This window comes from Natator depressus, chromosome 4 (genome assembly GCF_965152275.1).
Source record: "Natator depressus isolate rNatDep1 chromosome 4, rNatDep2.hap1, whole genome shotgun sequence".
In the NCBI taxonomy this organism is placed as follows: Eukaryota; Metazoa; Chordata; order Testudines; family Cheloniidae; genus Natator; species Natator depressus.
Genome location: NC_134237.1, coordinates 115,751,216 through 115,776,650, shown reverse-complemented (window position 1 = coordinate 115,776,650; position 25,435 = coordinate 115,751,216). Strand labels below are relative to the sequence as shown.

The 25,435-nt window shown below is 42.0% G+C and overlaps 1 protein-coding gene across 2 annotated transcripts in view; it reads right to left on the bottom strand.

Moving 5' to 3' along the window:
* Window positions 1–25,435, bottom strand: part of EVC (EvC ciliary complex subunit 1) — a 75,306-nt gene that overhangs the window by 11,825 nt on the left and 38,046 nt on the right. Inside the window, exons 11-14 of one of the 2 annotated variants that reach the window (XM_074951695.1) lie at window positions 20,779–20,877; window positions 11,846–12,058; window positions 3,026–3,135; window positions 1,296–1,506 (exon numbers count right to left, since the gene is read on the bottom strand). In XM_074951695.1, the coding sequence (XP_074807796.1) occupies window positions 1,296–1,506; window positions 3,026–3,135; window positions 11,846–12,058; window positions 20,779–20,877 (633 nt within the window). The remainder of the gene's footprint in view (window positions 1–1,295; window positions 1,507–3,025; window positions 3,136–11,845; window positions 12,059–20,778; window positions 20,878–25,435) is intronic. The other variant, XM_074951696.1, reaches the window with a different exon arrangement.

The following is a 25,435-nucleotide window of genomic DNA, read 5'->3' as shown; positions in this document are numbered from 1 at the left end:
GCTAGTCAGCTCCTTCCCCTTTCTGCTGTGGCAGGGGGAATCATAAGGTGCTGTTTTTGGCACTTCTTTAGAGGGCCAGTTTGTGGCTTGCCTCTACAGAGCAGTACAAGATGGGAGGGTGAAAAGAACATGCCTCATACCCTGCACCTGATCTATCCAGAATCTTGCTGGGGAACAGAGTCTCTGCTGCAGATCAGTGTCCGTGTGGGTATCAAGTGGGAGGTTTAAATGAAAAAACAGGAGGAATGTGGTAAAAATGTGTTTGTTTTAACCTGAGGCATTATTTATAATATCCAAGACTCTTACATTCAATAGGGAATATTCTGATGGAGAAAGCCATACCAAATGGGTATCCAAATTATACTGGCATCTGGTTGCAGACAAAGTTGCTGACCCTCCTACTTAAGGCACAGAATGAAAGACAGAGTCAAATAATAGGCAGGCAATTGAAGAAAGACCAGGGCTGAGTTGCACAGAAGCTAGTCATCTGCTACAGGTGTAGTTAGCTTCTGAAGGCACTTTCCATAGGTCATACAGCTACATTGTGTTTCATAGGAAATTCAACCTTACACATCCAGCAGTGTTGGATAGGTTGGGAACTAACCTGAGTGCCTGATGGGAACGTTGATATTTGAAATCTATATTAAGTATACATTAGAAAATAACTGAACTGAAGATTAACTTTCCAGAAAGGTCATGCAGATACAAACTATACTTCTTTCCCAGAGACAGACACTCAAGAAGGGCCAATGAATATATTTAACTCCCATCAACTCTAGAAACACATAAAATAGATATCAACTAGAGGACACTGCTAAGTTAGGGAAGGAAAAAGAGAAGATGGTCAGCTTCTCGAATGGAGTGAATGACCACCACAGAACATATTTTTGGGTCTGTTGAGAGACATAGGAACCCTTTACCCCAACGAAAGGTCTTTACAGTGCACGATTACTCGCTGCTCTGGTGGGAATTTCTCACCTTGTTGCATGGGCTTGTTTCCTGTACATGCTAGCACTGTGTGTTTCAACTGTTGCTTTCATATCAAATAAAAAACAAAAATCTTTGTTGTTCTTGCTAGAGGAGCCTTACAGTTAAAGGAGGAGTGATGTCCTTTGTATACCTAAGGCTGCAGGAAACTGTAATTTTCTATTGAAAGATACTTGTGCTAAGGCACCTGACATGTCAATGATGGGTATTTCTTTCTTTAATTTTTGGGACTCCCAAGGCTGCTTTCAATGCCAGACAAATATACAAGGGAAGAACTATGGTGAAAACGGTCAGGAAACTATAAATACCATTGCTTTCTGTAGCTGCCACTGGTGTTCATCTTGACAGTGTGAGGAACTCTTTTGAAGAGTATGTTGCTCTCTTAGCTCCTGAAGCAAGCTTTTCTTCTGGGACATTTTCATGCGAGTCAGAGTAGCCATAGCAACATTTCGGACAGCTAACCTTCTGAGAACTGTACACAACAAGAGCCTGTGTTTCCGTAATATGTATTTAGCAGACCTGTGAAAGGGATCATGGCTTTTTAATCTCCATTTATCAACCAAACTACTTTATTGTGCGTATTTATGTTCAACAGTGACGGTCATGGCTCATAGATGAAAGAGTTACAACAAATACAATGCAGGGGCTGTCCTACAAATGATATCCCAAAATGCTTTACAGAGTTATACAGTACAGATGTCACTATGACAATTTTCCAACTTTGTAGTGACAAAGTAAAAATAAAAAATAAAAGGAGAGGACGGAAAGAAATTAAGAAGCCTATATAATGCAGTAAAAGATCTCTTTATTTGAAATGAGGTGGAAAGCGCATGTGTATACGGGTGGATATATGGGAAGGCTATTCCAAATTTCAGGAGCTGCACAACACTCTTTGCCACCAGAAGTGATGGTACTGTGTGGTGGGACAGAGATAAGACAAGTGTTTGAGCGGAGGGGAGCAGGTAGAGGAAGTTCATGGTGCATTTTAAGAAATAAAGAGGGCAATTTTTGAGCCACCTCCTGACATGGATGGGGAGCTAATGGAGTTGTCTCAGGATGTGGGGCAAGATAGGCATGCCTGTGTGTGTTAGAAGGGTGGCATCAGCTTTCTGAACATAATGGAGACTCAGGATGTGGAGGTCACAGAGAAGAATTGCAATAGTCAGAGGAAATAAAGGACTACATGAGGACTTATGCAAAGGTGGTGTCAAGACAGTGGTATACAGTGGTAATATTGCAGAGATAGTGATAGGCAGATCTGCATGCATATTTTAGGAGAAAGATTTCAAAGTAACACACAATGTCAAAGTCATGATCCAATGAAGACACTTGGTGTCTTAATGAAAAAAGACAGACAGAAGACGTGGAGTTTTGTTTATTGAGAAGGCTACTCCTGCCCAAAGGAACTGTATCTCTACAACATTTATCTGAAAGACGGGATGAAGTTGTAGTTTTCTTCATCAAGACAGGAAGAGAGAGTGGGCAGGAAGAAGTAAGTGTATTAACAGATATGTACAGTTGTGTATCGGATTAAAAGCAGAAAGGATTAAAGGTCAAGAGAGAAGACCAGTGAACTGAGCGCTTCATCTTGTGGGAGGCTATGGTTGGTGTATAGCAGGAACCCTGGCCTGCTACAAAGTGAGGCAGAGAAATCAAGTTCCTAGGTAGCAGGCGAATTTATGAGTGCAAAGTTAGGGATGATTCAGAAACAAGAATAAATATACTGAGAACAAACCCTTTGACAAACCACAGATCGTCCTACCAGGAGGAAAGGTCCATGTGTAACCCATCATGATTACTAGTAAGCGTTAATATGACACAGTGAGGATCTTTGCTTTTCCTTATCATAGGATTTTTGCAGTTTTAGCTAGTGAAAAATTAATGCTCATTCAATTCAAAACCTATGGTAATTCTCTCTTGGTATGAATAACTGAAGAGTCCCTCTTTATCACTCCCACCCAAGCCTGGATTATCCTAGAGTTTTGCATTATACCTGCAGTTTTACAGCATTTCTTAAAAGTGATAAGACCATACTCACTCCTCACTGAGGCCGCCTAATCGGCTTAAAACACCTTGGATAATCTTCTCATGTTTCTCATACAGGTGTTTTTGCATCACAGCAGACAGAGCATACTCCTTGGTCCATAGCTAAGAGAAGAGGGGGGAAACCCCACAATGTTAAGATTTCCTCATTTTAATCACTTTTAAATGGTGCAATACTATGAATTGGATTTTTATTCTGTTATGTGTTTATGAACACTGTTACAGACCCTTATTTCCCTTGCTCTCAAATACAGAATTCACACTGCAGTATTTACAGATGCCCCTGCTGTCAAGCTATGCTGTTCAGGAGTATTTTTTCCAGTACATATGGACCTGATCCAAAGCTTGGATCAGGGCTGAGATGTGCTTCCCATTGATTTGACTTTGTGGTCTCTTCATTTGTCTGGCAGAGGGAAACCAAACAAACAGGCACAATAATATTTTAATGAGCGATGTCTGTGAGCTTCAAAGGTTTTTTTGGAACACCTGAATAAAATCATACCTGAAGACCCTTTCTGAAGGGCAGTGTGTTTTTTACTTTCCCTGAACAAGGTGAAAATTTTGTCATTTTGCATCAGATGCCATATTCCATACAGAGAGACAAGGTGGGTGAGGTAATATCTTTTATTGGACCATATCTTTTATTACCTCACCCACCTTGTCTCTCTAACATCCTGAGACCGACAGGCTATAACAATAATGCATATTTTATACAGTTCACGAGGTAAGGGAGATAGTGTTGTCTAGTAGTTGGAAAAGGAGATTGGGGTCTGGACTTACAGATTCCATTTATGACTTTACCATTCAGCCACTGTGCTGCTTTGGACATGGAGTTTAATCTACTGGTGTCTCCATTTACCCATCTGTGAAATAAAATTTAAATTAGCTCTCCTCCCCTGGCTCTCCCAGTGCAGCTTGTTTGATCAATATATCTGTCTTTTAGACTGTAAACATTTTGGGGCAGGGACTGTCCTTAACTTTGTCTTGTGCTGTGCTAACAATACTGCCGGCATTAAACCTATAACAATATGGGCACTTATGCTCTAAGCTCTTCTATTACTGAAGGCTGAAGCATTTATTTTTAGGCTGCACTGGAGTCAAATGACTGTTGGGTGAAATTCAAGGTACTAGTTAGCCTGAGAGAGATACTTAATTTAGAGTTTTATATCTCAAAAACTGCTTCCCATCCACTTTGTGATCTGTGCTCACTCCAGCAGAAGATGTTCTGGATAAGTGGACAAAGCACCAGTTAAGTTGAGAGAGCTGAGCCCATTAACCCCAGCAGAGAGTTGGACCCTGGAACAAGGTGAGACTCTTGCAGGTGCAAGAGAATTGGACAAGGTGAGAAGCTTGCAGATGCTGATGGTAAAGCTTGATACTGAGTCTTCCTATCTCATATTCACTCCTTGTGGACATTACTGAGCCCACCTAGCCACTTTTGGAAGGGCTGCAAGATGTACCTATTTGGCCAGGACATCCAAAATGATGAAATTCTGGATTCATAGCTGACTGGTAAAGCTGCAAGCAGGTGCAGCTGCCGGTGTCAAATTAAACTTTAAAAAGCCCTTGGATACAACAGGGATGGGTGCCAACTAAATGCCTGTAATAATAAAATAATTGTACCAATATCTCTCTTTGGGCCATTCTGTTCATGGATAGGGCAGTGACACAAAGACCTACCTGCGGTTCACTACTCTGTATCAGCAGCTTTCGGCAGGACTGACATACTCGCTATACATAACACACTGTTGTCATAATCTGTAGCTAAATGATGCCATGTAAGATACCACTGGAAAACGAATAACTCCCTGATCATTAATAGTCTTCCATGATGTGAGTACAGGGTATGTACAAAGTTATGAGTATGTGCTAGAATTATGTTCTGGAAATGTATTTGGCAAGCAGTGCATAAGCCCAGTCTGCCCTAGACAAAGAAAATGTGTATTGTATTGTCCTCAGGCACAGATCATGAAGGCACATTTACACAAAATGGAAACAAAGCCATCAACCTTGTGTGTGTGGGAGACTGCCTCGGGGTGGATAGGGCTAAAAACTTCAAATAAATAACTGAATCAACTAACTGTATATAATATTACTGTATTGTAAAAGTGTATCAAGGAAGGTCTTTTCTGGAAGCTAATGACAAACTGGTGATCAATATAATTGTGAAATATATATATTAATACTATATGAGGAAATGTGGATAATTAATAATATTAAACTTTAAAGTCTGTGCCCAAACACAGAGAGAAACAGATTTTCTCTCAGACAGGAGGGAAGGAAGCTATCTACATGTCTCCAATGAAATTAACCAAACTGTGACCCAAAACATGGAGGATGGAAGAACAGCATGAGGTCATCTCGAGTGTGAGGACAAAACTATGAGTTTGGGAAGTTTTAAAGAAAGAGAATAAGCCATTGTGGCATCCATCACTGAATAAGGGGCCAGAGCTCTGGCAAGCTGAGAAAGATGGGTCCTTTAACCAATGGGGTTGAAGTGTCCTGGAAAAAAAGATTGATAACAAATCTACCTTGAACCAAGACAGTAACTTATTGAATTAAATCTTAGCCATTAGAAAGTGCATTTTTACTTTTTGTTTGTTTGTAACCCTCTCTAACTTTATTTCTTTTACTTTGAATCACGTAACCTATGTCCCTTTTGCTAATCAATTTGGTTTACTTTTAAGCTAAACCAACCCAGTGCTGTGTTTGAACGGAAGTAATTGTTAACTGCAGTTAATGTGGCAAGCTGCTGAGTATTATCTCTTTAAAAGAGCAAACAAACCATATTATTTCTCTGAATGGTCCAGAAAAGGGCTGGACGTTGCAGACCAAACAGGATTTTGGGAAAATTCAGAAGGAGGGTTTTGGGGTCTTCTTGCCAGGTGTAAACAAAGCTGGTGGAAACCAGTGTAGGGCTGTTGTGTTGTAGGCACGCTGCTGAGTTCAGTGCACAGCACACAGACACTTGGGATACTGTATGCTTGTCTGCTGGTGTCCAGGCTGTGAGCCACAGCAGCAGAGCAGTTAGGCAGTCAGTGTTACAGAGCAGGGAGTGACACAAACCCTTACTGGTCTGAATTGCACCTTTAGGTTGTGAAAAGGTTACCAATTGTTTCCTAGCTAACTGCATATCCCTAGAGAGCCCTTTCATTTCTAAAACTTCTCCACTATGCTGTGTATTGTGCACTCACTCTCGCTCTTTGAGCAGTTCTTATGAGAAGAGCTGAGCAGCCTTTTTTTAATTTTCAGAAGGGGAGTTTAGAGATGGACAGCAAGAGGCTGCTCTCTTGGCACTGTTTTTTGGGATACCTGGCTATTGACAGAGAAGTCATTTTTAGGTGTCTATATGCCAGTTTATTCTCTAATATTTTGTGGATTAAATTATTAAGGAGAGACTCTATTTTTGCAATCAAACAAAAAGCCAAATTTGTCCATTCCAGACAGGCTGCAAACAAGCCAAATGACTCAGAATGATCATAAAGAAGGGAAATATATTCATTGATGTTAATTATTTGTTGAGCACCACCATTGTGTATAAGGCTAGGTAAACTTCCCCTTAGAGAAAATAAGTGAGTCATATTTTTCACTGAGAGAACACCTAGCACAAGATCTAATCATAAATACTGATAAAGGTTCCTGTGGTGACTCCTTAGACATAGAAACATATTTTTCAGCTTCTTAATGGTCCTTGTTTCCAAGGTTCCCTCTCAAAGAAAACCCTTGCAAACAGGCTTGCATAAAGAACTAGTCACGTAGGCCCAGATCCTCGGTCATAAGAGAGAGGAACGCACCGCTGAGAGGCCATGTGCACAAAGATAGCGTGATGCCTCCTTTGCGCTCCTATCCTCAGTCAACTCTGCACTGGTCTGTTCCAGCCTCCAGCTACAGGTCAGAGCAACATGTAGGCTTCTTTAAACTATGCCAATGACCAAAGACAGCAGCTGAGCCTTGCTGGAGTCCAGGGAGCCCTAGCCATATCCCCTTTCTCCTGCTGACTCTATGCCTACAGAGGGTCTCCCCTTATATGAACCACTTCAGAGCTGCTTTGTACTACTGATGTGGCACAATGAAATCCAAAGTCAAGAGAGAATCTGGGCCCTAGTCAGATAAGTGTTTGTCAGGCAAACTGAAAGGGAAGGCCTGCAGAGAATCCAGTCTTCTCTCCTGCACTGAGCTTCCATAGCTGCACCAGGCTGTTAGGGAGCTGTGTAACATGTTAACGCTTATAGCTGGTTACAGTTTCCCCCATTCTCAGAGTGGCTCTGTGTGACTCTGAGCCCCAGCACAGGTTAGAGATGCCACGGGGCTGCTCTAATTTCCACCACCTGAATATGGCCCCGAGTGTGCTTGTTACTCCATGGCCTTGCCCTCGTACCAGCCTGCAAAGCGGGCTGGGAGCACTGAAGGAAGAAAGTGGGACTATCAGGAAGGCTGGTGCAGCCTATACCATTCTCCTGTGCATGAGGCTGCACGGGGAGGGGCTATATGCTCCTGAAGCACAATCCTTCCCTGAACTCTCCTGAGGTGGCATGCCACAGCATTTCCCGTTCAGTACACACCTGTGTCTAAGTGGTTCAATTTGGCCCTAAATACTATTAAAATCTCACAGGTAGATTAGTAGTATACCCAGTTTAAGGATGGGTAAACTGCGGTACAGTGGGTGGGTTAAATGACTTGCTCTGTGGTACTGAGAGTCAACGGCTGGCCTGGAACTTAAAAGCTCTGATTCCTCATCCCCTTCGAACCACTACAGTCCATTCTCAATCCAGGAACAATAATTGAAGTGGGAGTATTAAGGTTGGAGAGGAATGTAACTAAAAGGCATGCTAGACTACTTGAAAAGAAGAGCTATTTCAGTCACTGAAATATTGAGCGTCCACCAGACTCAGAGAGGGAGAGAAGATGCACATGATATGTCAAAATTGATTGAATAAGCAGACTCTGACCTTTGTGGGAGTCAAACTAGGGATCTGGAAGGCTCACTGATGGAAGCCCCTTCCTCCTCCTCTGTCTCTGTACATTTTGCTGCAGCTTTGTTTCCTGGCAACAGGCCAATTATGTGATATGCTGAAGCTGTGGGCACTGCTTTCAGCCAACAAGAGAGTGGAATAGCTCTCCACTATGAAACCAAAACCACACAATTTTGTGAGTTACCCTCAGACACAACGGCAAATTGCACACAGCTATGAGCTCACTTCCATGTTCTCCTCCCCCTTCCCCCCTTTTTTCCCCTCTGGAATTTAAAAAGGAGGAGAGGATGCTGACATTTTTAGCACCTAGGAAGGAATGTTGCTCCGCCAGCCTGTAGATGGTGTGTGTTGCATACTGAATGCCAGGTAACACAGTTAACCAAGCCTGGCATCTGGCTGTGTATAAACTAGTGCACAGACCTTTAACTTTATTTTCTCTAAATTGTGAGCTAAGGGGCTATCATGCAAATTGCACAGCACTTCTTTTCTTTCTTAATTTATTCCCATTTGCACCTGTTTGTGTCCTCTAGGTTGCAGGCAAAATTAAACTATCAAAATGTCTCTTAAAAAACCACAAAAGCAATGAAATAAAGAGGATTTTTTTCTAAAGGGACTCCCATCCTAGATGTGCTCTAAATCGCTAAATGCAAAGAAAAATACACTGAAAAAGAAATACAATCCACTACATGTTAAAGGCATCTTGAATTACCTTGGTAAGAAATCTGCAGTCCCCTTAGGAAAAGTACTTTGGAAATGAAGAGACTAAAGAATTACATAGAATAGCTGATCATATGCTCTTACTTTCTTCAAAATGCAGATGAGAGCTGTGTGCCCTATGTAATTATGCCTTGTAAATTTAAAATGTATGTAAATTATATTTTATATGTATATATTGGTTCCTATATAGTACTGTAGTAGCTGAGTGCCTTCCAGTAGGGTATTAAGTGACATGACTAACATTTGTCATGTGGTTCATTCTCTCATCCTTGCCCCGGGGGAAGACTTGTGCGTGCGGTGAAATGTTTGTTTTGGTTGAGTGTTTTTTTTTTTTTAGGTTATTGTTTTAAACGTGCACACCAGAGAAGACAGGTCGAAGATGTGTACCTTACACTTGAAGTGGAACGTGGTGAGGTCTTTGATTCTTAGGGAAATTTACCAGCACAGCTACACTGGTATAATTATATTGCTAAGCTCTGCTGTATACCTGTGTGGATGCTCTCTTCGGGGATTGAGTGCCTTTTTTTGGGTTTAGTTTAAACCAATTCCAATGAGACAAAAAATCAACAACAAAAATACAAACTAAATCTTGGAGAGCATCCACATGGACAGTTATACCATCATAGCTATAACAGTATAATTATACTGGCACATTTCTGCCTGTCCATTTCCCAATGCAGATAAGCCCTTAGTTCCTGTGGAAGTTTGTTCCACAATTTTGGACAGGCCCTCGTGAAAACTCTTGTATAGACAAGTGTTACATTGAAAAATGACCTGTCAATTATGATGGCAATTTAGAGAGGGTGTGATGATAGTACAGGAATATCTATTATAATACAATAATTCTATGATGATTAACATAATTGTCTGCTAAAGCCTTTATTCTTTAAAAAAAGAAGTATATGAAACATTATCCTTTTACTCGGTCATCCCATTATGAATGTTGAGATGCACTAAAACTGGAGGGTATTCAACAGCCTCATTTACATTCGGAATACATGCTTGGGATTGAACTGAATGGCTGCTGAATTCTGTCTTATAGTGCTGTCTAAACAGCCGTTATCTAGCAGCATTAACCCCTCTGAGGCTACGTCTACACTACCGCGGTAAGTCGACCTACGCTACACAACTCCAGCTACGTACCTTAGGTCGAGTTACCGCAGAGTCGACTTACCTTACTCTTCTTGTTGGGGGTAGAGTACAAGGGTCAACTGGAGAGTGATCTGCAGTCGATTTGGCAGGTCTTTACTAGACCCGCTAAATTGACCGCCGGTGGATCGATCTCAGAGCATCGATCCCTGCCATAGTGTAGACCTGCCCTGAGGAAGATATGTAATGTACTCTTCACCATGCAATGACGCATACACACAGATACAGTTATTCTGAAGATGTGCTGGAGGCCCCTAAGTCACGGAGGATAAATATAAATGACTTTTTGAAATAAGGCAGTTTGGAGAGCAAGCTTGATATCTCAATACATTTTATCACTAGCTAATTTCAGATCTTTAGAAGATGAGCTAATGGAACTACCTTCTTAGCTCTCTAGTCAATGAACGCCAGTGGTATTATGATTGTGGGTGCCTAAATGGCATCATTATGAAGGGATTCCAGACTATTTGTTCTTTCTCCATCAGTTTCTTTGTTTTCCCCTTGTAGCTCTTCTCTCCCTCCTCCTCTGCTCCATTTTCTCATTTCCTTTCTTCTTTCCTCTCCCACTTACAACTCTGAATTTCTCTGCTCTCTCACTTATTCCAGGCTAAAATGCCACCTTGTCTTGATTTTTCCTTTTCTGGCCACCACTTTCAAACATTCGTTTTCCCTGACCATGCACAGCTGTTTGATGGCAATTCTGTATTGCAACTCTCCTTGGGCTGGGATCCATTCAACCAGAGGGAAATCTGGCTCATGAAATCTCAGTCCCTGAGTTCAAACTCCCACCTCCTTTGCTGTTAATAGTGGGCCTAATCCAAAGCTTCCTGAAATCAATGGAAAGGCTGTCATTGAGTTCACTGGGGTTTGGATTAGACCCTAATTCCTTTGTCACTTCACTGACTTTAAACATGTATGTTGCCCAGGACTGATTACCTTTCATTCAAAGAGCTGAAATGACCCTTTCAAAAGCTTCCAAAGACTGGGTCTTTCTGTCAAATGGAGTGCAGTCCAGTACTGGCTTTATATATATTTTAAAGAGACTTTCTCCAACATATAATCAGAGGGTAGAACAGGTTTTATACATTCAAGAAAGGTAGGGAAATATAGGATTTACATATGATCACCATTAAATAGACTTAGACACTGGCAAAGATGTAATGTTTTGAAGTCAGATGTTCTCTCATTAGTCACTACCCTTCCTCTAGCATTTCAGCTTCTACCACTCAAAAGCTAACTTAAGCATTTGCAGGATTGGAGCCTAACTTTTTAGTGTATTTTAACATTCTGGAGTTCCAAATGTTTGTGCAACACAGAAACAGAATAGGTGACTAAAATAACTATTTTTCAGAACAACTGAAATAACAGGCTAGCTATTTGTTCCACTCTCCTATGACAGAAAAGATAAAATCACCACTTGAGATGCACATGGAAAAACTCAAAACCATGGAAAAGGCAGGTGGAGCATACTTTAATTTAATTTATTGTTTAAGCTTTTTATATTCTCAAGTTTTCTAAATGATGTAAAACCACTTTATGGTAAATCACACAACTAGCTTTAGTAGGACGCTTAATATGGTCTCACACACATCACTTTTCATGGAGGAACCCATAAGAATGGTTGTGGAGAACAGTTTCTTAAACACCTTGTGGCAGCTGATTTGCTAATTACTACCAATCATTACCTTAATTTTTATCCAATTTGAGAAAATAATTTCACTGGATTCTATGTACTTAATCAGCTGAAGAGATCACTGCAAGGTAGTATTGTGTGACTACTACATATGTAAATTATATCCAGAGGTGCTATATAATCAAGCAGGACCATTAATACATTTTAAAAGGACAGCACAAAGTGAAAGCCAAAACAAGTGGTTAAACCGAGAACATTGAAAAACCAGTTGTAACGGACTATAAGTATGAAATAGTTTGTGACATGAGAATTTTGATACCTGCCACAATTTTTGAATCCATACCTGTTTTTCTTCTTGCAGTTGTTCTTGGAAGAGCTTCCACTGCTTTTGTCTACAGCTGTCCCATTTCTCTAACTGAAGGATCAAATTCTCCTGACATTCTTCTTTTAGAAGTTCACATTCTCTTAAAGACAGACCAGTCTTGGTAGGAAGAGTCTGAAGAAATAACTCTTGCACCAACTCATCTAAAGTGTGGGAGGTTCCAGAACACAGTTCCTAGCAAAACAGAGACACAGATTAATTTGTCATTGCTTACATCTCATTCCCTTGTCCACCTCCTTTTGCTCTCTCTTGGCATCCCAATTCTCCTGCCTTACACAGCCCTTCACTTCATTCTCCCACTTTTGGTTTAGTGACTTCTATCTAGCTGCTTCTATCTAGCTGCCTGTTCTCTTATACTCTCTCTCTCCTTGAAAACTATCCTTATCTCCCTCCCTCCCTGCACAGCTCTTTAGGAAATACCTCCCCCTTATTATTAGTAACTCCCAGATCCTCCTCCTGAACTGTTCCCCCATATCTTGTTTTATTTAGGCCCCAATTCTGCCATCACTTAAGCACATGCTAAGTTTTATGCACATCAGTAAGTCCACTGGAGTTATGGGAAAGGATAGGTCTTGTGGTTTAAGCTTTGGCCTACCACTCAAAATATATCCGTTCAATTCCTGGCTATGCCACAGACTTCCTGTGTGATGCTGGGCAAGTTATCTAATCTCCTTCTGCCTCTGTTTACCATCTCTAAAATGGTAACTATACTCCCTGTCTGTCTTGTCTTTTTTTTAAACAGTAAGTTATTTGGGAGAGGAACTGTAAATACAGCACTTAGCACAATGGGACCCCAATAGGGCTTTTTAGACTACTGTAATACAAATGCATAGTAAAAAGTTATGTACATATGTGTTTACATGATTAGGTCTGTGAATTGTAATATTCCCAATGTGTTAATGAGTCTGATCTTGATTCCACAAATATTTATTGATGTGTTTAACGTTAAAATATGCATAATACCACTGAAATCACTGAGTATTTAAAAAGAAAATCTAAGTAATTCAAGACCATGTGGAGGACACAGTGAGATCAATGGCAGTTTTGCCAAATGACATTAGGGTAAACAGGATCTGGCTGTTACTAAATGTGCTTGTAAAAGATGCAAAAGAATAAGTACCATACTGTGTGTGGAAAGGGTGCTATCCCTTTAAAAGCAGGGCAGGCTGGGAACCTCCTCCAGGATAATAAAATAAGAGATTAGCAGCAGGACAGCAGTTTGGCTCGGGCTCTGATGAAGGACAGGCTTGCAGTACTACAGCAAATGGCTACTAATGGACCCCAGGCTGGAGGTATGGGTCATGTCAGATTTTATTTTTGTTTGTTCCTTTCTCTCATTGTTGATAAATGGGGATTTGGCTTTGTCTCTTTAATCTTTACAATTCTTAGCCTCTGAACTCTAGCTGATTCTGCATACACCTATATGTCATGGTGAAAATACCTAAAATGTATGTCAGACACACAGACAAATAAGCTGCGGGCAGTTGTAGGGAAAACTTCATTAGTCTGCCTATGTGCACCAACCCAAGGAACTACCCTATGACTGAGAGGGGAATTCAGTCTCTGTACCCATTTGATCCTTGGCCCCAGTGAGAGGACTGGGCAGGTGGTAAATTCTGACTAGTGCCAGATACAGGTTTTTGTGATGTGGACTTTTATGAACTGAGTACCAGTTCATTCTATGTAATATATAATCTTGCCAAACAGCCATCAGAGGTCATCATCCTGGATTTGAACTGGACATCTAGATATAACAGACTCCATATCCCATTACCAAACGTTCAGTCATCCCCCATATTTCTTTTGAACTGTAGCATTCAATGTGTGGCTCCTGCCCCATCTACTGCATTCTGTCCAAATTGTGCACTAAATGCAGAATTATTAATTTTCTCATGGGCTCTTTTATGGCACTCATCACCATACCCTCTGTACGTTTCAAAAAGTGAGTTTATCATCATAACATAAGAATGACCATACTGGGTCAGACCAAAGGTCCATCCAGCCCAGTATCCTGTCTACCGACAGTGGCCAGTGCCAGGTGCCCCAGAGGGAGCGAACCTGACAGGTAATGATTTAGTGATCTCTCTCCTCTCTCCTGCCATCCATCTCCACCCTCTGACAAACAGAGGCTAGGGACACCATTCCTTACCCATCCTGGCTAACAACCCAGTGAGAGAAGGTGGTATTCACGTTTTACAGATGGGACATTAAGGCACAGAGGTTAAGGCCAAAGTGTCCACCAACCATTCAACTTGAGATGTCTTGGAACTGGTTTTTCAAAACAGTTACCATTTTTAACACTTGATATGTTCAGAACACACCCCTCATTGACTTCATTTGATTGTGAGTGCTCAGCACTTTAGCAAGTTGGGCCCAGGTGTCTCAAGTTGGGCACTCAGAAAATAAGGAACACAGAATCGGTGGTCATGGATACAATGATCAGCTAGAACAGTTCTGGTACCATTTTCCTTCCCCCATTTCTGGTTTTGGCCCATTGCTAACAATCAATACAATAATTTAAAAAGGTAAAATGATCTAAAATGACTGTGGTAGCATTTTCAATATGCAATTATTAATGAAGTTATATTACTGGACATGAGCATATTTGGTCCAGAACATTCCTCCCATGAAAACACCCACAGGGGGATGAGGTTTGGGGGAGAGTCAACTGGTATCTCCATTCAGGTCTCCTTGCAGAGTTTCTTCTCTATCCTCCCCAGCTTGGGGAAGGGGTTTCCAGCCCCAAAAGGCTCTTGTTTTGATGAGCACTTGGGAGACCTTTGCCCAGCCTAAGTAACTAGACTGGGTACTGGGAAACATGGAAAGGGAAAGAATCCCTCCACCCCCATTCTGTGGAGCAGGAGCAGAGTTGCTTAGTGGCTCCTTGTGCAGTCTAATGGATAAAGTAGTCTCTGCAGGCCTAGCACACTCCTGCCTGCCCAGGAATGAGGGCAAAGATGGGGAGGATCCAAACAGTAGTGGATTTTCTGGCCTGTCCATAGCTATCAGTGCACACAGAATCTTCCATTCAGGTGGCTCCATCTTGCAGGGCCCCTAACCTTGCCTCTCCACCCCCAGCTTGTGCTGTTCCATAAGCTCCCATCCCACCTGTGGGGGCAGGGCTTGCACCTTTGTAGTTACTTATCTAGTTTGTGAATCAGTTTTAGCTTAATCTCGATGCAGAATGGCATGTTTAAATTCTCTCCTCGGCTGCTGTTTCTTTCGTCTAAAATTCAGGTCTCCAAATCCTGGGATTTAGCATCAGCTCAAAAAGATTCCATGTCTGATCTCACGATCCCTTTTAACGTTTTAACAATGTCAGTTATCTCTCTTCTAACTCATCTTTTCCCTGAGTAAATATCGGGGTTTTTTTCTTGCTTTTCAACAGCAGTTAACCCTCCCGATCCTGTTACGGTTCTCATTTCTTTCCTATGGACTAACATGGTTTAGAAGGTATCTAGAGTAGTCTGCAGCCACACCTGTTTCTACTGCAGCTCCACTAGCTCTCAAGCAGAGTCAGACCGGATTGATATTTGAATGAGAGACTTCCAGTTACCATTACCACACCACTTAGTCGTATTGGCTTTTCTATAGGTGGCACCCCAGATTTATTGCCCTAGTATGGTGCTGGTATCGCATTGCTTCTCATAAGGAAATCTCCTGCATGAAATGGAAAGCAGAGGTCTTGATCGTTTGCTGTCATGGAGAATCTCATGGCTTTCTGCTTAAGGAGTAAAGGAATTATATCATGAATATTTCTCAGGGGCCTGGGTTCTGCCTGTACCTCCTGCAGGCTCAAACAGATGTTGTAACGCTACTTAGCAGGGCACAGCAATTCTACCCAACTGAACTGTGGTTGTGTTTTGCTTCACAGAACAGCATATGAGAGAGAGAGAGAGAGAGAAAGGGGTGATCCCTAGATCAAAGTGGCTTAATTATTTCTTTGTAAAGCACCTTGACATCTTCTGGTGAAAGGTGCTACGGAAGTTCAAAATACAATTATAGGGACAGTTTTTCAGATGAGCCACAACCGGACCTCCCTCTTTTATTTTTCCCAAGAACAAAACTATGGGTATAAATACAGTACGCAAATAGGAACTTGGACATCTAATGACTAATAATTGCACCCATGATGATTTGTAAATGCAAAAATATGAATAACCTTTAGCTGCTGAAAGAGTGAATATTTAATTTGCAATGACACCCCCTTCTCAAAAGTCCTACCGTAAGGGGGAAGCTCATCTGTCAGGAGCATGTTGTGTGGCTGATCTGAGAATGAACTGTGGAATGATCTCCCATAAGAACTAAGGACCATCACAAACCGCATCTACTGCAAGTGCAAGGCACACGTTTTCCACCTGCCTTCTCTAACATACATGCAGAGCAGTATGTACATTAAAAAACAAACCCCACATGATCCACCATCTTACCAAACCAAACAATGCACTGCACACACAGTTTTATCCTATGACTGGAAGTGGGGAAAGAATGAACCACATGTGACAGACCTTATTCATGTTGCCTACTGCATCATAAGAAGATGCTCAGTTACTATGGTGATGAGGGTAAAGTAAGAACCTACCTAGGAAAAAGCTTCTGTATGTGGAAATGCTAATGGAGGCCAGATTCTGCCAGTCTGACTCAAGCTGAATATACGCTTGTTCTGCAAGGAACTACTTGCAGAGTAAGGTATTACTCAATGTAAATAAGGGTGGTGGCATGTGGCTCTAAACAGAGAAGTTGCTTTGTATATTGCTATTTAATGAGCCACTGCAATTTTAAGTTTCTTTTACACAAGAGTAACAAAGTACTGTTTCCAATACGTATCTTATTTTTGGACTGGAACGTCCATAGAATGGTCATCAAATATCTCTTGACATATCATTTTTTTTGTCCTCAGAACTTTTACTTAATGCAATTTATTCAAATTGATTCCACTAATAGAGTAGCTGATTGCAGAGTTAAATGAACATGTTTGTAATGACAGCCAACCTCAAGCTTTTTCAAAAATCGTCCTTAGAAATTCATCAAGCATAAATAAATATCATAATTTAAACGCAGAAGTGAAATGGTCTTGGATAAATGCTGGATGCCTTTGAATTTCAAAGGAGGAGACGTATATAATCACACAGGACAAAGAAGGGAAATATACAGCTGATGGAATTTCACTAACCGCAAACAAAAGAGCAACATTAAAACACGAGACAGATTGTAAACTTAGATCTTGGTGAGGTGAGGTGAAGAATGATTATAATGGAGAAAAAGCCCTTGAGAAACACTGAGCTGGATTCCAAGTGCTGACTAATACATATTATGTATTGTTGGTTTACGCCAAAAAGTGACTGGAAAAGAGGGAAGTTGGAGGGAAGCTGCCCGCAGTTGGAACTTGTCTACAATGTATAGTTATACTGGTACAACCGCCTGGGTGGACACTCTTATTCTGGTGTAAGAGTGGCTTTTTTTCAGTTTAGTTTGCGAGGGGGGGTTAATCTCACATTCTGAACCAAAAAAAAAAAAAAAGGCCCTCTCATGCCAGAATAAGAGTGTCCTAACAGAAGGTTATAGTGGTAAAACTAACTTTACAATATATTTTTGGTAAATAGATATAAAGAGAGGGCCTTTATTAATAACTCTATTGATGATGCACAACTCAGAACAGAAACCAGCTCATGCACCTATAGCAGTGTAGAACCAGAATTGCTAACAGAACAAACAATAGTAAAAACTTATTTTAGTGATTAAAAGTAAGCAGATATGAGTACCTCCTTTGTAACGTACATTTGCATTTAGGAAAAAGTGAAGTTTTAATTGAACAACAAACTAATTATTTGACTGTTTCTTCACCTCTTGAATTGAGCCTCTCACTTGCTCATGCCTCGGTGATGCATGCCATCTTTGTCTTCGCATTGTGAAGGAGTGTGGAGATATCATGGAATGGCAATGGCAAAATGGAAATGAAGGGCCTGATTGTGCCTGGCCGTAGCACAGCCACGGAGGAGAATAAGCTCCCTCATTCCTCTAGGCAGCCTTGCTGCACCTCACTTCCAGGCATGATGGGTGGAGAGTGGGCTGTGCATGGCATCTGCAAGACAGTGGAGCGTGGGCAGGGGGAGCCTTGATTCTGGCTTTCTAATGTGCTAGCCAAAGCATCTGGGATTCCAAGATAAAGGAACTGCATAAATTACTCTTCCCCTGGAGCAAGAGGTGCAACAGAGGGAGAGGAGAGGAAACGGGGAAGAGACTGTGCTTCTCTGAGACATAATTTCTTCCCTGGGATTCTCCTTTGCCTTTGTTTCATGCCCCGGGTAATAGACATTTTTAATAAAGACTATTCCTTGTACACTCAAGCTGGTGGAAATCATGGTAGCTCTGTTTGACTTCAGTGGAGATACACTGGTTTACACCAGCTGAAGATCAAGCCTGTTCTTAAAGCTTTTGGAGAGTACAGTAAGTTCCTTTTCATTCACAGCCTATGCCTCTTACGTAGTGTACTTTCTGATGTCATCCTTTTAATACGATCAATAGCAGCTATGCCTAGGAGAGCGAGGGGGACCACTATTTGATATTGATGCATTAGCTGATCACATCTGATGGACACGGATAAAAGGATGCTTATTGTAAAAACAGATGTGAGTTTAGTTTCCTGAATGTAAATTCCTGGTAGATATCAGTCAGGTTGCTAAACCATTGAAGAACTTGCTTTAGTTTTACATGACTGGCAGTCTTAACTCAGGACGGACCCAGGAGTGGAATAGCAAGTACAGTATAGAACGTAGCAGGTTATGGCTGAGTGAGAGGGAGCTTTCTGTCAGCCTGTCAATATTAGAAACATTTAATTCACCCAAATATTTTTAATGGAAAACAAAACTTAGCCAAAAGCAAGGCTGCAAGAAATAGGATTTTAAGCTGGTCCTAAAATGTCCGAGAAGTAGAATTTCCAATAATGGAATACAACTTCCATAAGTATTGTGTTCAGGGGGAAATATCTTTGATGCTAAGGACATCAAATGAAATGACAAAGGTTAATGACTCCTATACAGAGCATACATATCACATGTAATACCAGTAGACATGCTGACTTGCTCTTCTTAAATTAAAAAATTACTGGAAGAAAGCACCTACTCAGATTCACAAACACAACCTCCAAACCATTTTCCCCCCCTTTCTGAATGAGTAGTTTGTTCCTCCAATATACTTTTCCTAGAACCGTTACACAAACTTACTCCAGCAGGCATTCATCCTCTACTAACTACAGTGCCACTGCTCAGTTTTTTCAAACTTTATCAAAACCTGATAGACAAAAAATGCACAGGGCAATGAAAACTCTGATAAAGTGGAACAAATGCACAATCCTATAATTAGCATTTACTAAGATGCCCATGAAACCAGGTGTGATATGGACAAAAGATATCCATGACACACCAGACTGGTCACAATTTATCAAAACAGAGCCTGTTAGACTACAACTAATCACTTTCAGCTCAATCAAAGGTCATTGATTTTTGCTACCATTAGATAGCATTAATCTTACACACATAATAACAAGATGACAAAGCATGAAAACTTCGCCAATAACAACAATTTCCAATTAGCAAGACCAATACTAAATATTACAAATTCAGATCCTCATTTAAAAGTGTCAGTGAACCAACACTGTGAATAAATTAACTCAGTACCTAGAGCTTTACCAGTAAATCAAGAAGCCTCATATGCTTTCCTTGTCTCTCTTGCATTTCCTCTATGACTGGGGTCACCCTAGCACTGGGGTCGGCAACCTTTGAGAAGTGGCGTGCCAAGTCTTCATTAATTTAAGGTTTTGTATGCCAGTAATAAATTTTACATTTACGGGGGCCCCCTGACAGAACCCCAGACTGGCAGCGGGCTGAGCGGTGCCGGAGGCAGACGGAACCCCAGAGCGGCAGTGGGCTGAGTGTCTCAGTGTGCTGCCGGTCTGGGGTTCTGTCCGCCGGCCCCTGCCAGCTGGGGTCCCGGCCACCGGTCCCACTCAGCCAGCTGCTGGCCTGGGATTCCGTCTATCCAGGCTGGCAGCGGGCTGAGCGGGGCCGGGACCCTGGCTGGCAGCAGAGTGCCACTAAAAATCAGCTCATGTGCTGCCTTTGGCACGCGCGCCGCAGGTTGCCGACCCCTGCCCAAGCACCTTGTCTGGGAAAAGTATTAGGGCATGAGATGCATTTTCCCTTTCCTGCCTTGTATCTGGCACTGGTGCCTTCCTGCTGTAAGCCTTGTTTGCTGTTGTGATTGCAGAGTCCCCTGGCTGATGGGTTCACCACTTGGCTATACTCTTAGCTGAATACTGCAAGCTGAAAGAAGGGGAGCAGGCACTATAGGGTGGCAGGCTGTTGTAGCAAGTTGGTCTACCACGGCACGAGCTGTTGTCTCATTTGATATACTATACAAACAGGATCCAAACCAAGGTAAGCTGGCAAGGTAGACATGTATTTAAAAATGTTTCCTAGTTCTAATTACCCCTGGGGAGATTGTGTAGGCAAACTTTTCTAGTGGAAGCATAAAAGTGTGTGGTCACTTAGAGAGGAAAAATTCTGCAAGTCTACAAAGGAAAGTTCTCCCTTATATTACCAAGAGATGACTTGTGGTCAGAGAATAAGTCATGAGTGTTCTTCATCTAGAGTGCTAGGAACCCCACATCTATCACAGATTAGGAGGAGACCAAATTCATTTTCATTTGTGACATCCAGGTCTCCTAGAGTAAAGGACTAAATCCCAAGCCCATTAGTGCACTAACCTAGCCTCTCGAAAGCTGCAGAATATCAAATGAATGATAAATCTCTGAAGTTTCTATGCCTGAGGTCTAGCTCTGTTTTGTAACTGGATTGGAGATTTTCAGACTTTTCGCAGCCACTAGCACAAATCACCTGATGGAGCTCTGCAACGGCCTCAGTGCTTTGGCAGTCATCCTCTTCTTCCAGATCATGCAGTGTCTGTCTCTGCTTCTCTAACATTTCATGGCAGGCCTAAGATTAATAGAAACAAAATAGGGAAAAAACCGTGTAAACATGTATCTTTTAAATAGCTGAAACCATGGTCAGCATGAAAGCTACTGACTGACAAATAAAGCAAGGGTGCTTTTTTGGCAGCATCAGGGATCCAAGTACTGTAAAAGCTAGTAGGGAAAAAGCTGTCCTAGCTGAGTGGTAGAAGATCATTAGCAAGGACTGAAAAGCATTAGTACAGTACAGTATAGCTGAAAACTGCCCTACACAAGGTAAACTGGTGATTTCTGTACCTATTTAAAGTAGGCAGGTGTCAACAAAAAAGTCTTTAGCAAAGAAGAAAGGATTAAATCAGCATACTGTCTCACTCCACTGAATTACTGTCTCACTCCAGAACTGGGTTGAGAAAAATCGGTGGGTCACAGAAGAGATGTTTAGTCTACCAGTCTGTATACAAAGCTGTTCTGTGAACTGATAACTTCACTTTCTAGTATTTTCAGTCTGTTCACCTTTCATGGGCACTATACTCCATATAAAAAGAAGCAGCACTAATCCTAGGTAATGCTGATGATAGTAGCTCACATACTTAGTAACCTATCATTACAATCAAAAGACAGACTGTATGGGCAGAATGGGCAGAAGAATTCACATGACTTCATATGACTTCCTACATCTCACATGCCACTGGACTTCCCTGAATCAATTCTTGCTTCAAATCCAATAGCTGAATAGGTTGAACTAGAGCATATCTTTTAGGAAAACATCCAATCTGTATTTTAAAATTTCCACTGATGGAGAATCTACCATGTCTGTTGAGTTGTTCTGCTGGTTAATTACCCTCACTGTTTAAAAAAAAAAAAAATTGCATCTTATTTTTAATCTGAATTTGTCTAGTCACCTTTCTCTTTGATAAACTTGTGAAACAATCTAATTAGTTTCTCACTATACGGCATGTTTTCCGATCCTTTAATCATTCTCATGGCTCTCCTCTCAACCCTTTCCAATTTTTCAACATCCTTCTTGAAGTGTGGACATAAACTTAGAGGGAAATAAATATTCACCATCTCTGTGGCAGCTTAGACAGGTTTGAACTTGCAACCACTTGAACACACAGCATGAAAATTTCCACTAAGCTACTGCATAGTATTAACAAGAATAACTTATTTGGTTGTTAATCAAGTCATACCGAAGGAAGATGGTTCATTTGTTACTCCATAGAGCATTTGGACTTTATCTTAGAGTGGAGGAGAGTCTCACCTGCTCACAAGGACCAATTTCACTATTGGGGTAGAAGGGTGAGAGCATCTCATGGCTCAGTTATATTTCATGGAGGAATTTCTTAACATCATAGTTTTATATCCTGTGCTGCAATACAAAAGCTGAAAAAATTGGCAAACAGCTATAAATCCCCCAGCCTGCAACAAATGTATTATTGGTTGCAACTGTTACTATGCAATTTATTGGTTAGATGACAAAGTTATTTGTAAGACTATGGTATGTAAAAATGAAGGCATTTTCTTTGCACGACTGAATTTTTCTTGCCTTTGCAGAAGAAAGTCTTGATACAAAATTTCTTAATTTCACTTAACATGCTCTGGGTGTCTACCAAGAAGTCCATTAAATAGGAGTACAAACAAACATTAAAGTGTCCAGTGAATAGAAAACTGCATAATAAAATTAACTGTTTATATTTGATCAAGACAAAGAGCCTAAGAGATATAAAATTCCACTACAGATACACGTGTTTTAAATGGCTGGAAGCCTGCTCCTACACTGTTTTTCCCCCTGTACATTATGGAGAGTGTTCTTTAACCAAACTTCATCAAGGAAGCATTGCAGACAAAGTATAGTAATTGCATTATCTAACTTACACAATGTAATTACAAAGCTCGGACTGCAAAAAGAAGTTGTAGCATTGAGGTCAGCAAAATCTGTCAGTTTGTTGTAATGGGAAAAAAGTTTTCTCGAACAATCTAGCTGAGTTTTTACATTTTAAACTGTTCTATTAATTTTAAAAAACAATCTAATATTGTGGGGCGGTATCTTAGTAAGTAGACATGCTGCCCTTAAATCATTTCTTTCCCTGATAGTTGAGGATGAATTTTAAAATAATGTAAAGTCTGTAGTTCTCAGCAATTACAGAAGTCCTGTCTCTTTCAGCATTTAGGGTTTCATCATTCTGATAACATCACTGCTAACTTTGCCAGTTTTGCTGTAAGATTATATAATTATTGATCAAAACACCATGTCTTAAATCAAAGTATCCATGAACAACCACTAACCTTAATTCAAAGCAACGTGCCCTGCCAAGTGCTGTGTTGCCAAAACTATTAACAGGAGACCCCTTCAATTATCCCCTCAGGTGACATTAAATATTCTCCTCTACTTCACAATCTTCCAACATAGATTTTTAAGGCCAGAAGGCACCATTAGAACATCTACTTTGATTTCATGGATAATACAGGCCATAGAATTTCACTTAGTTACCCTTCTGAGACCAAAATCATATGTGTGACTAAAGCATATCTTCCAGAAAGGCATCCCGTCTTCACTGAATTCCATCCTCTTCCTCTTCCAAATTCCACAAATCCTTTCACCCAACACACACATCAGAGCCATTTCCTTCACTCCTTTGACCAACCAAAGTTCCCTGTCCCCAGCACCTGAAGAAGGTCTCCTTTGGATGTGTCCCCCTACCTGGCAGCTGTTCCTCACAGCAGCACTCGTGGGGTAGGCAAGTCATCCTAGAGCCTCTGCTGTCAGTGGTAGCAGCAGATTGGTTATTGGGATGGGTGACTGTAGGGACTGGTCACCCAACACACCCACCAGAGCCATTTCCTTCACTCCTCTTGACCAACCAAAGTTCCCTGTCCCCAGCACCTGAAGAAGGTCTCCTTTGGATGTGTCCCCCTACCTGGCAGCTGTTCCTCACAGCAGCACTCGTGGGGTAGGCAAGTCATCCTAGAGCCTCTGCTGTCAGTGGTAGCAGCAGATTGGTTATTGGGATGGGTGACTGTAGGGACTGGTCACTTAGGGAATAGATTCTTGAGAATGGCAGCTCTTCCCTGACTGGTGTTGGCCTGTCCTAGATGGTCTGAGGGGGGCCAAGAGGAGGAGTGTGTTTTCCTATTGTGGTGGTGGTGGGAAAGTTGGGGGAGGCAGGCTCTGGTCCCTCTCCCAGTGCCAGCTCTTTAGCTCCATGCTGGAGCTGGGCAGGCAAGCACCAGCAAGCTACAGGATTTCCACTCAATATGGAAGTAGCCTAGGGCATGTCTACACTACAAATGTAAGTTGACCTCTGTTAGGTTGACTTACAGCCATCACAGTAATTACTGCAGTGGTTCATGTCCACTCTACCGTCCTTCAGTTGGTGGTGTGTGTCCTCACCAGGAGCATTTCTGACAACTTAAGAGGGCCAGTGTGGGGGGCTGAGAACCCAGGCTCTCAGCTCTGTGTGCAGCTCCCTGCCAGAAGCCTGACTGCCCCACTGTCTCCCCTCCCCCCCCCCCCGATATTAGCTCCCCACTCCTCACCGGGAGCCCAGCAGCTGCACCAAGGCAGGGAGCCCAGCAGTTGAACGGAAGCTCCCAGCTCCCCACTGGCTGCACAGAGGCTTCCGGCTCTCCGCTTCCTGCCAGCAGCCTGGCAGCTACACGGACGCTCCCTGTTCCCTGTGGGGAGCCTCAGCACCAGCCTGGCTGGGCGCAGGGAGCCGGGAGACAGCCACCCTCTAGCTGTCTCCACCCGTCCTGGGGTGAAAGCCCAACTTCCTTATCAATTTCACGGCTCCAGCATGTAAGTAACCTGCAGTGTCTACCCAGACACTGCTTCGCCTTCACTATGCCGCCATAACTCCACCTCCACAAGAGGAATAGGGCTTATTATGTCAGTGTGGTAGGGCACTTACATCGGTAGGAGCAAGGCTGTAGTGTGGACACTGACATAATTAGATCAACGTAAGCTGCCTTACGTCAACCTAACTCTGTAGTGTAGACCAACCCTTGGCCCTGCATCCTCTCCCTTCTCTTAGTGTGCTGCTGACAGTGTGGAAACTTCAGGGCGCCTTTTGCATGGACTTCCTTTTGGCACTGGTTGCAGACACAGTATGAGAGTTCCCATTGCAGCAGTTGCTACAGCAATGGAGGGTGCCACCACAGCACTGTTATTCCTTATTATTAGTATTACATTAGCACTTAGAGGCCCCAGACATGCTCTGCCAGGCCAGGCACTGTACCTACCCAAAATAAGAGAGATTCCCTGCCCTGAAGAACTCAAAAGACAACACATCGTAAGTATTATTATCCCCATGTTACATGAGGCGGATCTGAGGGACAGAGATTAAGTGATGTACCCCGGAAGTTTATAGAAGAGCTAGGAGCATGGCAGCTGCCCAAGCAAGCGAGAGGTGGCTAAGTCCCAATCTCAGAGAGGGCTTTAAAATTTTAACAAGCAAAGCCAACCCTAGTATTTTGGGGCAGGCCTATGCAGTCCTGTCCCCCATCCCCAACTCTGCCCTAGGCTACTGAAGACATGTCATGAGGACACAAGCTGGCAGTTCTGGTGGACTGGGAGAACCTCA